This window comes from Dendropsophus ebraccatus, chromosome 7 (assembly GCF_027789765.1).
Source record: "Dendropsophus ebraccatus isolate aDenEbr1 chromosome 7, aDenEbr1.pat, whole genome shotgun sequence".
NCBI classification, from domain to species: domain Eukaryota; kingdom Metazoa; phylum Chordata; class Amphibia; order Anura; family Hylidae; genus Dendropsophus; species Dendropsophus ebraccatus.
In genome coordinates, this window is record NC_091460.1 from 46,015,462 (window position 1) to 46,030,826 (window position 15,365).

Sequence of the window (15,365 nt, forward strand, 5' to 3'; positions counted from 1 at the left end):
AATAAAAGAAGGTTCAGACAACAGAAAAGAAAACACCAAATACAGTGCAAGGCTATCAAAAAGCACAGTAACGGTCATGCAGGATCCTGATAAGCATAGCCCTAACACGGGCACAACCTTAAATAATGTGGGTGCACATCCCCCCCAGGTACACTGAGGTCAACACTACTACAACATCAAAAAAGATGTGTACTAACATAAATACACAGAGGGTGTACTCAGAGCATATAAAATAGAAATCTTTATTATAAATTCATGTTCCACAGAAAAACACACACAAAATCACTTAAAAACGCCAAAGCACACAAGGGGGAGAACAAAGCCTCACCCCACAAAAGGGACACTAACTCCCCCCTTCTCTCTATATCAGATGTAACCAAATATAAATAAGATACAGTATATATAATGATTAACACTACCACAAAATATGAAAAATAAATATCTTTATTACATGTCAAAAAGTATTAAAAAACTTTAAAATACATACAATACACTTCACTGGTACACAGTAAAGAGACAAAAGAAAGAAAACAGGGATGCACCCCAGGTTATGGGAGCTAGGCACCAAATATGATGTAACTTACCACATGGGACAGAAAAAACTACTACTGATGCCCTGCTTCACCGCAGCCACTGGGATCCCTGGACTGCCCGACATGCCTTTTACCACCCAGGGATCCCGGTGGCTGCGGTGAAGTAAGGCATCGGTAGTCATATTTTTTGTACATGTGGCTTTTTTAGTTCTGGCAGTGTAGTCTGTGTGCCATGATGTCACGGCCGCGGCGGCGTCCCGTGTTCCGGGCCGCCGCCGCGACCTCCTCCTGCCCCATGCAGCCGCCGGGGTCCTTGTGCAGGGACCCGGCGCTGCTGCTAGTTCGGCCCCTGGGGGCGCCTCACCTCTCCTCCGCTCCTGTCTCCGTCTGTGCCGGCCGGCGCGCGCGTCCCCGCCTCCTAGGGCGCGCGCGCGCGCCGGCTGTCTCAGATTTAGAGGGCCAGTCCGCCCTTAATTGGTTAGTTGCACCAATCACTCCCTATAAATCCCAGCATGCCCTGTCCCTTGGGTTGGAGCCTCTACATGCTTCCTATAGCGTTTGGCCCAGCCCCCTGTTGTTCCTGATACCTATCCGCTACCTGGTCCCAAGTCCTTGTTCCTGATACCTATCCGCTACCTGGTCCCAAGTCCTTGTTCCTGATACCTATCCGCTACCTGGCTCCATCCGCTACCTGGCTCCAACCATGGATCCCGGCGAGGTGCCTGATATCCGTGACATAGCCCGAGTGGTCGCCCAACAGGCGCAACAAATCCAGCAACAGTCGCAGCAGATCCAGCAACTCACTGCCGCCTTACAGCAGCATACTACAGCCCAGCGCACACCACCTCCTGCTGCTTTTTCTACACTCCGACTGGCTCTCCCAAGCAAATACTCTGGTGACTCCAAGTTGTGCAGAGGATTCCTGACTCAGTGCACCATGCATATTGAACTTTTAAGTAGTCAGTTTCCCACCGAGCGCTCTAAAGTGGCTTTCATCATCAGCCTATTGGAGGGTAGAGCTCTGGCCTGGGCCACGCCGCTGTGGGAACGAGATGATCCTGTTGCTGCCAATCTCCGAACCTTCCTAGTCGAGTTTCGCTCCGTCTTTGAGGAACCTGCCCGTGCCTCTTCAGCTGAAACTGCTCTCCTCAACCTCTCTCAAGGGAGCTCCTCTGTTGGTGACTACGCCATCCAGTTCCGCACCCTGACGGCAGAATTAGACTGGAATGAGGCGGCTCTAATAGCCACCTTCAAGAGGGGCCTGTCCAGTCGGGTGAGAGACGTGCTTTCCGCCCGAGACCTACCTACCTCCCTGAACGAACTCATCCTACTGGCCACCAGGGTCGATACTCGTTTTTCTGAGAGAGAGGAGGAGGTCTGGCATGAACGGCGACTAGGCCTGTCCCGTCGCCATCACCAGCTGGCGCCGGTCTTAAAGACTTTGTCGTCTGGAGCTGAATCTCTTCCTCTACTGCGGTGGTTCGGATCACTTTCGGCTGAGATGTCCCCAACGTCCTCAAGCGTCCGGGAAACTCCAGCACCTAGGTCCGGTGGGAGAGGTCTCCCTGAGTGTGAATGCCACCTCTCCAAGTTTGTCTGTGCCAGTTTCCATCCAGACACCCTCAGGACAAATTCACCAGACTACTGCCTTTCTCGATTCTGGGTCAGCAGGCAATTTTATTGCAGCTACATTGATCCAGAGATGGCGGCTACCCGTGACCCCACTAGCCAGACCCCTGACTATCTCCTTGGTCACGGGCGAGATTCTTACCGACCATGTGCACTACCAGACCGCACCTCTAGTCCTCCAGGTGGGCACTTCACATCTGGAAAAGATCTCCTTCTACGTCCTGCCCCATTCTTCTTCCACCATCCTCCTGGGACTCCCTTGGCTGCAATTACATGCGCCTAAACTGGACTGGAGAACCGGGAAGATTCTCAGTTGGGGTCAGGACTGTTCCAACCAGTGTCTGAGGTCACCTCAGCCCAAGCACTCTATGTTGTCACCCGAGCCCGCCAAGCCTTTGTCCGGCCTACCGGCGGAATACCAAGATTTGCCTGATGCCTCCTTCTGCAGGCAAGAAAGAGGGGGAGGCCAAAGGTACTGTCACGGCCGCGGCGGCGTCCCGTGTTCTGGGCCGCCGCCGCGACCTCCTCCTGCCCCATGCAGCCGCCGGGGTCCTTGTGCAGGGACCTGGCGCTGCTGCTAGTTCGGCCCCTGGGGGCGCCTCACCTCTCCTCCGCTCCTGTCTCCGTCTGTGCCGGCCGGCGCGCGCGTCCCGCCTCCTAGGGCGCGCGCTCGCCGGCTGTCTCAGATTTAAAGGGCCAGTCCGCCCTTAATTGGTTAGTTGCACCAATCACTCCCTATAAATCCCAGCATGCCCTGTCCCTTGGGTTGGAGCCTCTACATGCTTCCTATAGCGTTTGGCCCAGCCCCCTGTTGTTCCTGATACCTATCCGCTACCTGGTCCCAAGTCCTTGTTCCTGATACCTATCCGCTACCTGGTCCCTAGTCCTTGTTCCTGGTTCCTGCTCCCCTGTCACTCCATTGCTCCTGTGTTCAGCCTGTCACCTGCGGTTACGCCTACAGACCTCTGCCAGCACTATCTCCTGCCTACTGCTCCTGCCACGCCTCGCCTGCCGTCACTAGCAACCAAGCCAGGGGTAGCGACCTGGGGGTCGCCTGCCGCAGCAAGTCCATCCCGCCTTGCGGCGGGCTCTGGTGAAAACCAGCGGCCCCTTAGACTCCGCTCCCTGGTGAGGTCAGTGCTATCGCTGGTGACGGTCCAGTGGATCCACTACTCCAGGCGTTACACATGATTGCCTGTCTTATATAATATGTACTGGTGTATTATTATTACTTTGTGGTGACCAGGGGATGCTAGGTAGTGTATAGCTGCGCTAGATGGTGGTGCTCCTGAGGCACTTGTCACAGTGGCCAGGAGTGGTATGCGCCCACCCCTGGATACACCAACAAAACACTTTTTAATATGGGTGTAGGTGTGAAATAAATCACCAGAGTCTGGATTGAAATTGTCCAGGAAAATAATTTTACTCTAATTCCTTGAACGCAGTACAGAGTAGTAAGTCTTTCCTTTAAATAGAAGTGCAATATATAAAATCCAATCCTTGAGCTGGGTATCTTTAGATTTGAACACAGCTTCTCGCTGGAGGAATAGTACTTGAATACTTTATTTAATTGGAAAGCCTTTGAATATTGTAGTTTGGCTTAAGGAGAGGAGTGCACTGAGGATTACTACAGGGTTAAGGGGGCCCTCTACTTAGACCCTATGGTATTTAGCTGTGGGCTTTGGGGGAGAGTACCTACGTCCAAGTGTATGTGAGGTGTTCCACCCCCTCGATAGTATGAAGGTGGTGCGGCCGGTCACTTGCTAGGTGGTGGAGTGTGACACCAGTTCTATGGTGGTTGGCCGAGATGTAGCCGGACCCTAGGGTGTTATGTCGTTCCAGTTGGGCACACAGGTATGGTGGCACATCTGCTTTTATTTTAAAGGGCCGGATACACCTTTTTCCCCTGTGGTCAGTGACCTACCGGGCTGCTACAGGGTCCCTTGGGTTGTTATCACGGTGGTCCAGAGTGTAGTAGTGACCTACCCGGACTATTGGTTCTGCCACCCACAGAAAGGGGAAATGTCCCAAGGAGTGTGCGCCTTCTGTGTTGGTTTGGGATGAGGAATCACAGAGTCTCAAACCACAAACCACAAAATCTTGTTTACTCTTAAGGTACTTGTGTGCAACAGAACATACAGTTTCTCTTCAAGTAACCTCGCTCAGCACTATGCAGTGTTAAAACCTTTACAGGAGAGTACAGGTCGGAGATAATCTCAGCCCACGCCGTGGACTGGGAGAGTCACAGTGCAGGACAGTGTCCACAAAGGCAGAGGGCTTAGAACTGATCACGATAGAGCAATGTTGCTGGAAGCCTATGAACTCTATCTCCCAGCGTGGTTGTCAGCAGGGAACCCTCAGCATTCCGCTCATCCCAGGTAACAAGGTCTGGGGCTTGTGTCACCCTCTAGGACGGGTCCCCCAACACTGGTGGGGCAATAGGTGGTTCATTTCAACAAGAGTCGATGCACGGGCACAAGTATTCTCTTATAAGTATTCTTCTATTTCTACCTCGTCCTCCAACATCCTGGCAGAGCACAGTGCTGCTTGGGTTGGGACTCTGGCGGCATCCTCCTCTCTGCTTCTCTGATTCTTCTTTGTGCCTCTTTGCGCGCAGCCCAGTCAGCACGACTGCACTGCTCTCTACACTCTCACCACAGATCTGGATCCTGAACAAGTGTCTTATCAAGTGTAAAAGTATTCTGTCAAGGTAAAGCTGTTAGGTGCGTCTTGGCACTACAGAGTCTAGTGACCAAAGACCTCCTAATAAGGCTGGGGACCTGGCGGAGTGCCAGGGCCCAAAAGAACCACATTCTAGCTTGCGTCCTTCCCCTACAAAGTGATTTCCTCTAAGGTGTGCTGCCTGTAAGGTGTGCTGTGAATGGGTGAAGAATGCATAAAGAAGAAGTAAAGGAAAAGATGATAGGACAGAAAAAGAAGACACTCTCATTGGTTCACAGATCCATGTGACATATAAGCAAACAATAGCCCTTTCCATACTTCAGCTGTGCAGCAACTAAGTACACACACCTATAATAGCGATATCTTGTGGTGAAACTTTATCACTACTACATCACCACTCACTTACAAGAAAGTACAGGCTTTTGCGAAGGATGTAACCAATAGCAACACCCGTGGTGGGCTACCACATATGAATCTTCCGCCTGTTTGCTATCTATGGGCACATAGTGACAAAGGGCAGGAACATAGGTCCCAAGTTGTGGGTGAAGCTAGCCGTTGGGGGGGGGGGGGGTCTAGGGAAACCTAGCAAATTTAAGTGGAGTCTTTGCTTTATCTGCTTACCTAGCCACTGACTGGTAATCCTGCATTGGTTGTCAGGAGAGAGAAATAGCAGCCGCCCAGTAGAGGTGGTCCCTTCAGTCCTTTTTCACCTCAGTCTCCTCAGTATGCCTCAAGCCAAACATGGCTAAGATGGGGTTGACTGGAAAGAAATAATCTCCTTGTTATGGGGTCTTAAGCAGGGAAGCCATAACAGCTCCCTCACAGAAATCCTCTCAGTAACTCGATCTTCCTCAGGGAATGAACTCTTCCCTAATTGGGCAGAAAACAGAAAGGCTTTGATACTTGACAGTGATTGGCCAGATCACTTGAGGTACCCAGCTCATTGATTGGTTAGGGGAATATCTCCCCACACATTAGTGACAGTTAACCCTTTCCTTCAGCTGTGCATCCAATACATGCAATATATTGACATCTAGTGGCATTAATAAGTAGTGCAGGCAGAAATAAAAAATATTGGTATTAATAGAAAATACAGGCAGAGTGCAGATGCCATTGACCCAGAGTGTCCTATACAAAGATACCAGACTTTAGGTAGGCAAGAAATACAGCTGAGGCCACACCTACTCTGGGATACTGCACATACAGGGTTTGCACTTAAAACAACCCTGTACCCACAATCTGACCCCCCCAAACCACTTGTACCTTCGGATAGCTGCTTTTAATCCAAGATCTGTCCTGGGGTCCGTTCGGCAGGGGATGCAGTTATTGTCATAAAAACAACTTTTAATCCGGCAGAGCTGTGTCTAACGACCGGGGCTTACATTTGTATATGCATTAGGCTGGCACACCCTCTCTGTCCTTCCTCCCCACCCTCCTCCTCATTAGGAATGCTCCAGGCAGATTGCCTTCTATTCCCCACCTGTGTGCATAATGAACATGGGCTGGATCGTTAATACACCTGTGCAAAGCTCAAACAGCAGTAAATGTTCCTGGATCATTCCTAATGATGAGGAGGGTGGGGAGGAAGGACGGAGAGGTGGTGCCAGCCTAATGCATATACAAATGTAAGCCCCGGCCATTAGACACAGCGCTTCCGGATTAAAAGTTGTTTTTATAACAATAACTTCATCCCTGCCGAACGGACCCCAGGACAGATCTTGGATTAAAAGCAGCTATCCGAAGGTACAAGTGGTTTGGGGGGGACAGATTGTGGGTACAGAGTCACTTTAACACTTTTATCATGTCACCATAGTGACCAGCAGATGAGACCAGCTATATAATTATATATTCATTTTTTTTGTCCCATGTGGTAATTTCATTTATTTTGTACTACTACTTACATCATAACTGGTGCCTAGCACTCGTAACCTGGGGTGCATTACTGGTTTATTTCTTTTGTCTGTGTAATGTACCAGTAAAGTGTATTGTATGTATTTTAAAGTTTTTTAATACTTCTTTTTTATGTCAAAAGTTTTTTTATGATGACAGGTACACTTTAAGGCTATGTTCACACAACATATCTTTTGTATTAATCACGGCCATTGTTGCAAATTTGCAACAACGGCCATAATTGTTACAAAAGATACATTGCCATAGAAGTCAGAGAAATCCCGGACGGTGTGTATACACATAGTAAATGCTCCAGCCAGGATTCCAACCGGCTGCACAATAAACTGACATGTCAGTTTTGTGCGGCTGCTATTCATGGAATAGCAGCCGCACAGACCTGTCAGTTCACACAATGGAGAGTGCAGCTCCGGCCGCACTTTCCATTGTATGCAATGGTGAATTAGGATGTGGGCGCCCACATTGCCGCATCCCAATTCAACGTAAATGTTCAATCATAAAAGTTCATCTGGCCGGTACTGCAGTAACGGCTGGGATGATCTTCACTGACACCAACCATTCTGTGAACCGCCTGAGTCACTGAACAGCCGGTGTTTCACGTAGTGTGAACCCAGCCTAAGCCTTAAAACAAGGACCATTTTTCATGCAAAAATGCTTCGAATATGCACCTAAAAGGACAGGCAACTTGTTGTTACTGCCATAAAAAGGCTGATATATGCTACATGCCTGGATGTACGGGGAACGAGGAGCAAACAAGCGCTGACAGCGCTCATTTGCTCCTCCAGTTGCCCGATGTAATAGGGGCTTAAAACTACATGAACTGAATGGAAACCTGCTTGGAATAAACATACAATATATCTATCCTAAGTTAATAAGAAAGGAAATACTAAAAACGCAGAATAGATATACCAAGTGGATTTTCATGTTTCGATTTCATCAGACACTATCCCCAGGGAATCCTGTAACTACTGTTCTGATTACTGGGGTGGGGACACAATGCAGCACAAGAACACCTTGTTCTTTCTGAGTAATACTATCCATATATTATTTCAGGCATTCACAAAAAGTTTGACATGAGGGATGGAATTCATGCCAGGGTTGCCTCTAGAACTAAACAGGGTGTGATTTCAGCTGTAAATTCAATCATTTACCATAACGATACACAATAAGGTATAAAATGCATTACGTATAATACACTTTACAAAGAAAGTTAAAAGTTCTATTCCTAAAGTTGATCATGAGCTACAATAACCTATTACATAAAATGTATTGATAATGATAATATTAATAATAATAATAATAAATAACAATTTTAATATGATTCAGTATAAGGCTAGGTTCACATGCAGTATTTGACCGGCCATTCCATGACCCAGCCGGGTCACGGAACGGCCGGTCTCTGCAAAGATCATCCCGGCCGGTACTGCAGTAGCGGCCGAATGATCTTTCCGGCCGCAGAACTCTGATGCTGGCGCATCCATGGGCGCCCGCATCAGAACTTCCCATAGCACACTATGAAGCGAGCGGCCACAGCTGCTCCTCCATAGTGTGCACTGACATGGGTTTCTGTGGCCGCTAGTCAATGAATAGCTGAATATTAACTACGGCTGTTGGTGCAATCGGCAACAACGGCCATAGAAATACAAAAAAAAATATGTTGTGTGAACATAGCCTAAAACAGACCTATTAGTTTGCATCTTGTGGATAATAGCAATCTGATTATTTAGATCAGTCATGTCAAACTCTGGCCCACGGGCCAAATCTGGCCCATGGTGCCATTATTTTTGACCCGCCAGGCAATTCAGAGTTTTAATTACATCTGGCCCCTCATGGCTGCCATGAAAAAGACTATGGGAGAGGGCTGGCTACTATATAAGAGACTATGGGGGAGGGCTGGCTACTAAATGAGACTATGGGGGAGGGCTGGCTACTATATAAGAGACTATGGGGAGGGCTGGCTACTATGTAAGAGACTATGGGGAGGGCTGGCTACTACATGAGACTATTGGGGAGGATTGGCTACTATATGAGATTGTTGGGGAGGGCTGGCTACTATATAAGAGACTATGGGGGAGGGCTGGCTACGACGCACGCTGCTCTGACAGTGCCAGCATCGCAGCATTGGCGCTTCAATAATTATCAATGTTGGCCCGCGATTTTGTCCAATTTTTTAATTTTGGCCCACTGTATATTTGAGTTTGACACCCCTGCTTAAGATGGTATGGTAAATTTATAGTAATAATGACATAAAATAAAATACAAATATATCTCATTAAGCATTGTTTCTGTTTACTAACATAAAACCATGTCTAACAATAGGATGTTACTGGGGATCCAACCATTGAAGAGATTGGAGAAACTTTGAATCAATTCCCAGATGTGGTAAGGCTAATACTACCCTCTATGTTGCTCTGAAAAATGTGACCCTGGAAAATGTTAACCGCTGCCTGACCGCAGCCCTGCTGTGATCAGGCAGGGGTTGACTGCAGCTAAATAAAAAATAAAAAAAACATTTAACTCATCTGGGGCCCGTTCCCGGCATCAGCGTGCCTCTCGTACCGTTCCCAGCGCAGGCAGTGCTATGTACTGTACACTACCTGCGCCGGAGATGCAGATCGCCAAACCTCTCCCGGGCAGCCAAGCGTCTCATCCGAGAGGCTCGCAGATGCTCGGCTGCCAGGAGAGCTTCGGGAAGAAGAGAGAGGCTTCGGGAACTTCCGGCGCCTCTCTCATTCTCCTGAACTCTCCTAGCAGCCGAGAGTCTCCGAGCCTCTCCGCTGAGACTCTCGGCTGCCTGAGAGAGGTTTGGCGATCTCTGTCTCCAGCGCAGATATTATAAGTCACACTGCCTGCACCGGGAACGGTACGGGAGGCCGATGCCGGGAACAGGTCCCAGGTAAGTTAAAAAAAATTTTTTTCTAGTGGTCGCCCCATACGGTGGGGATGGGGCCATTTTTGAGCCCCCCCACCGTATATATATATATATATATATTGTATTTTCTGGCGTATAAGACGTAACCCCGAAAAATCTTCTTAGAAGTCGGGGGTCGTCTTATAGGCCAGGTATGGTCGCCCCATACGGTGGGGGATCTCAAAAATGGCTTCATCCCCACCGTATGGGGCGACCACTGAAAAAAAATAAAAATAAAAAAATAAATTATATATATATATATATATATATATATATATCTATATCTATATATCTATATATATATATATATATATATATATATATATATATATACTGCATTTTCCCAAAGACTGGGACCCCCATTCTCAAGATCACAGGGGGTTCACATGGTTATACTCCATGCAATCTGACACTAAGGATATTTTTATGCTTGTGGGGGTATTAGCTCATGGGATCACCGTCTTCTGGGTTAGACGGGCAACTTTGTTGCTCACAATGAGTTTTTTCCTAGGAGCAGAGAGAGTCATCATCTTGTGAGCTGTCTGCCCTTTTATAGCACACACAGGCTTGCTTCTGAGTAACCAGAGTCACTCCCAATACATGGAGTGGCTAAAGGCCCTATTATACGAAATTATTATTGGCCACATTCGGCTGATATCAGCCGCTACGGACGACAATCGTCTGGTGTGACAGAGGACAACGATCAGCCGACATGAACGATGTCAGCTAATCGTTTTCTGTTGTTGTATTTCAACATCTGCTGCCATTGCCTTGTTGAATAGGAGCGTCGGCCGCAGACCACCACTATGTTGTATGGGCTGCCCAGACGATCTAGCGATCACCAGGACAGCCCCCCACACAGCCCCCCCTGCTCTTGCCTGCTCGCTGCCAACGCGTGTAATAGCTGACAGTGCTCGTTTACCCCTGTCCATCACCCCGTGTAATAGGCACCTAAGTGAAGTAAGAGCCCCCTAGACTCCCCTAGTCCAAAGCAGCCAGGCCCTATTTTCCAGTCTTTGTCAACACCTATAACAAGGAAACAGATTCTCCTTGCTATCCTAACTCTCTTGCTGCTTATTTAACACACATTAGACAGGAACCTTGGTGAAACATACATTCCATCCACCACTTTGCCCCTGGTCCTGTCACACACTGTAAAAGAAAAACACATGTTTGACACATGGGGAGCACACGTATAACATGTTTTTCAGATACAAATAGAACATTTTTATTTTCAGTTCTCTCTATTTTATTTTGGACCTAAAAGGTGGATAAAATTATTTTACAGAGATGCTGAGATTATATAGGGAAACTGAACTATTTTCTTTTTTTCACCATAGGTAAAAGATGTTCTTAAAAGGCATCCAAATTCAAAGGAAAATTTTAGAGCATTAATAGAATCCATGTATTTTAAAACAAAGCCTCCCATTATTCCTGTAAGTGTTAACACTCAAACGCAACAGAAATTTAAAACAATATACTAAATAAGGCTATTATAACTGGAAATTAACATACTTATCTGTTTTCTCTTGTGCAAAGGATCTAGCGGAAACCAAAAAGCTGTTTTTAAGTTTACCAAAATATTTCCAAGAGGGTGGACGAATTGTAGCTGAGCCATATATACTGGCACAGTAAGTACAGGGGGTTAATGATTACTAACTGGACTTTATTTGGGAAAATGTGGCTTTGGGAGAATGGTTATGACTTTGGGTTTATTTTCCTAAAATCTTTATATTGTTTTGTAACCCCTTCACATCAGTAACAGGTATATATACGTTCCTATTGCACATACCCCATGCAGTAGGAATGTATATATACGTTCCTGACTTCAGGGGGCTTTATGATGAGAGCGGGATCGCTGCAGAGATAGCGATCCCGCTCTCATCTGACTGCAGCACCGGAGATAATGAGAATCAGCTGCGATCCCGCAGCTGACCCCATTAACCCCTTAGTGACCACCGAAACGGCGGTCACTAATGGGCTGCTGCCGCTGTATTTCATCTCCCCCCACCGTGAATCCACGGTGGGGGGAGATGAAATAAGTCAAATCAGACCCCAGATCAGCCCCCCTAGTGCCTCAGTAACTAACCCCCCCTCCCCGCGGCGGCCATCAGATCCAAGATAGCCGCCGCCATCGCTGTGAACAGACTAATGTCTGTTCACAGTGATCAAACAGTAAAAATGAATGAAAGCCCCATGCTCTCCGCCACCGGAGGTAACGGAGAGCATGGGGCAGTTATCGGGGACCCCCCTGTGTGGTCCCGGTACAAGCGATCAGCGGTATATACTATATACCGCTGATCGCTTGTACCATGTGCTCCCGGCACTTTTTATCCACTGGCACCATGAATGATTGGTGACAGGGGATAAAAAGTGATGTCCCCCCACCCCCCAAGTCGCAGCCCACCCCCCCAGTCGCCCCCGTCTCCCAGTCACCCCCACCCCATATACTCACCTGATCCTGGGAGCTCCTTCTTCCTCGGCGTCCTGGCTGGTTATGAAGTGCGCATGCGCTCCACAACCAGCCAACTCTGAAAATTTAAAGTGACAGAGACCAATTTGGTCTCTGTCACTGAACTATGATTACTGTGATAGAAAATATCACAGTAATCATAGTAATATAGTGAAAATGAATGTATAAAGTACAAAAAGTGACAAACATACATAAAAATAAAAAACACACTTTTTATTATAGTAATAATTGCAGTTTACTCCCAAATTACCCCTAAACCCCCCCCCCCCCCCCCCCCCCCCAGATTACCCGTAACCACCGCAGGTTGTCCGTAATCACGTCAGATTGCACGTAAGCCCCCGGATTACACGTAACCACCGCACGTTGCCCGTAACCACCGCACGTTGCCAGTGACCCCCTCCAGACTGTCCGTAATCACCCCAGATTGCCTGTAACCACCCCAAATTACATGTACCCACCCCAGATTACCTATATGCACTTCAGTCTATCCGTAACAATTCTAGATTGTCTGTAACCACCGCAGGTTGTGCATAACCACCCCAGGTTGCCCGTAATCATGCCAGATTACATGTAACCCCCAGATTGCACCTTGCCTCTGACCACCGCACCTTGCCTCTGACCACCGCACGTCGCCACTAACCACCGCACGTCGCCACTGACCACCGCACGTCGCCACTGACCACCGCACGTTGCCACTGACCTCCGCACCTTGCCTCTAACCACCTTTAATTGCCAATGACCCCCTCCAGATTGCCCGTAACCAGATTACAGGTACCCACCTCAGATTACCTAAAAGCACATCAGTTTATCCGTAACCACCCCAGATTGTCTGTAACCACCCCAGATTGTCTGTAACCACCCCAGATTGCGCGTAACCACCCCAGATTGTCCGTAACCACCCCAGATTGTCTGTAACCACCCCACATTGCCCGTAACCACAGCAGGTTGCCTGTAACCACCCTAGATTGTCTGTAACCACAACAAGTTGTCCGTATCCACCCCACGTTGCCCGTAACCACCCCAGGTTGCCTCTAACCACCCCAGGTTGCCGTAACCACAGCAGGTTGCCCGTAACCACCCCATGTTGACCGTATCCACCCCAGATTACCTGTAACCACCCCAGGTTGCCTGTAACCACCTCCAGATTACCCGGAACCACCTCAGACTGCCCGTAACCACCTCCAGATTACCCGGAACCACCCCAGACTGTCCATAACCACCCCACATTACCTGTAAACTAATTTTTTTATTTTATTTTAGTAACTGCGCTATTCTAATAACTATTACTAGCTGTGGTTTTGCTCCAGCAAATTGGCGCTCCTTCCCTTCTGAGCCCTGCTGTGTGCCCATACAGTGGTTTATGCCCACATATGGGGTACCGTTGTACTCAGGAGAACCTGCGTTACAGATTTTGGGGTACATTTTTTCTCCTGTTCCTTGTGAAATTTAGAAATTTCAAACTAAACCAACATATTATTGGAAAAATTCTAGTTTTTCATTTTTACTGTCTACATTTGAATACTTTCCTCTAATACCTGTGGGGTCAAAATGCTCACCGCACACCAAGATGTATTCTTTGAGGGGTGCACTTTCCAAAATGAGGTGACTTATGGCAAGATTTTACTCTGCTGGCACTACAGTAGCACTGCAAACGCACCTGGCGCTCAGAAACTTCTTCAGCAAAATCTGCATTGAAAAAGCTAATTGGCGCTCCTTTCCTTCTGAGACCCGCTGTGTGCCCATGCAGTGGTTTATGCTCACATACGAGGTACCTTTTTTACTCAGGAGAACCTGCGTTACAGATTTTTGGGTACATTTTTTCTCTTGTTCCTCGTGAAATTGAGAAATTTCAAACTAAACGAACATATTATTGGAAAAATTTGAGTTTTTAATTTTTACTGTCTAATTTTGAATACTTTCCTCTAACACCTGTGGGGTCAAAATGCTCATCCTACCCCAAGATGAATTCTTTGAGGGGTGCCCTTTCCAAAATGGGGTGACTTATGGGTGTTTTTCTCTCTGCTGACACTACAGGGGCTCTGCAAATGCACCTGGCGCTCGGAAACATCTTCAGCAAAATCTGCAATGGAAAAGTTAATTGGCGCTCCTTTCCTTCTGAGCCCTGCTGTGTGCCCATACAGTGGTTTACGCCCACATATGGGGTAACGTAGCACTCAAGAGAACCCGTGTTACAAATTTTGGGGTGCTTTTTCTCTCATGTTCCTTTTGAAAATGAGAAACTTTAATCTAAACGTATATATTATTGGAAAATTTAAATTTTTCATTTTTTTACGGCCTAATGGTGAACACTTTCCTCCAGCCCCTGTAGGGTTAAAATGCTAATTATACTCCTAGATTAATTCTTTAAGGTGTGTAGTTTCCAAAATGGGGTCACTTATGGGGGTTTCCAGTATACAAACCTCCTAAATCAACTTTAAAAAAGAACTGGTCCCTAAAAAAATCAGTTTTGGAAACTTTCACGAAAATGTGGTAATTTGCTGATAAATTTCTAAGCCCCGTAACACCCTATAAAAAAGTAAAATATGTTTATGAAATGAAGCCAGAATAAAGAGGACATATGTGACATAATGTGACTTAGTAACTAATTTATGTGATACGACTTTCTTTTTTTAGAAGCAGAGAATTTCAAAGTTCATAAAATGCTAATTTTTAAAATTTTTCATGATATTTTGATGTTTTTCACAAAAAACACACAAAGTAGTGACCAAATTATTACAATGGGGCCACAGGACCTGCCTGCAGTGCATGGAGTGCGCTGGTGCAAAGAAGAAACCATCACCAATTGCGGAAACCAGGCTGCATTCTAAAGAATAGAGCGTGCCACCGGGATCCATTGGCCGGGCAGATCAGGTAGTGAAAAAACAAATTCACTACCTGAACTGGTACATTCATTTTAATTGTTTGTGATTCAACGAAGAAATGGCGTCTATTATAATATTATGAATATTCTGTCCATATCTTTATTTTTGCAGTCTTATATACTGTATATATATATGTTGTATTTCTTACAGAAAAAATTTGAAGCACAGTTATGAGTCTACAACAAAGTGCATCATACATCTGAGATACGGGACTGTTTATCAGATAAAAGTGGATTATTTTAGCAGCGAAGATTTGAAACAACAATTGTTTGAACTTGTTTCATTAAGCAGAAGTGGTAAGTGGAAAATCAATAATACTTTTTAGATTTCAATCAATATTGTGCAAA

The 15,365-nt window shown here is 46.8% G+C and overlaps 1 protein-coding gene across 2 annotated transcripts in view; it reads left to right on the forward strand.

Moving 5' to 3' along the window:
• LOC138797379 (uncharacterized) overlaps positions 1 to 15,365 on the forward strand; it is a 105,722-nt gene that overhangs the window by 31,571 nt on the left and 58,786 nt on the right. For both annotated transcript variants that reach the window (XM_069977450.1, XM_069977449.1), the window contains exons 5-8: positions 9,072 to 9,134; positions 11,004 to 11,099; positions 11,203 to 11,294; positions 15,169 to 15,314. In XM_069977450.1, coding sequence (XP_069833551.1) covers positions 9,072 to 9,134; positions 11,004 to 11,099; positions 11,203 to 11,294; positions 15,169 to 15,314 — 397 coding nt within the window. The remainder of the gene's footprint in view (positions 1 to 9,071; positions 9,135 to 11,003; positions 11,100 to 11,202; positions 11,295 to 15,168; positions 15,315 to 15,365) is intronic.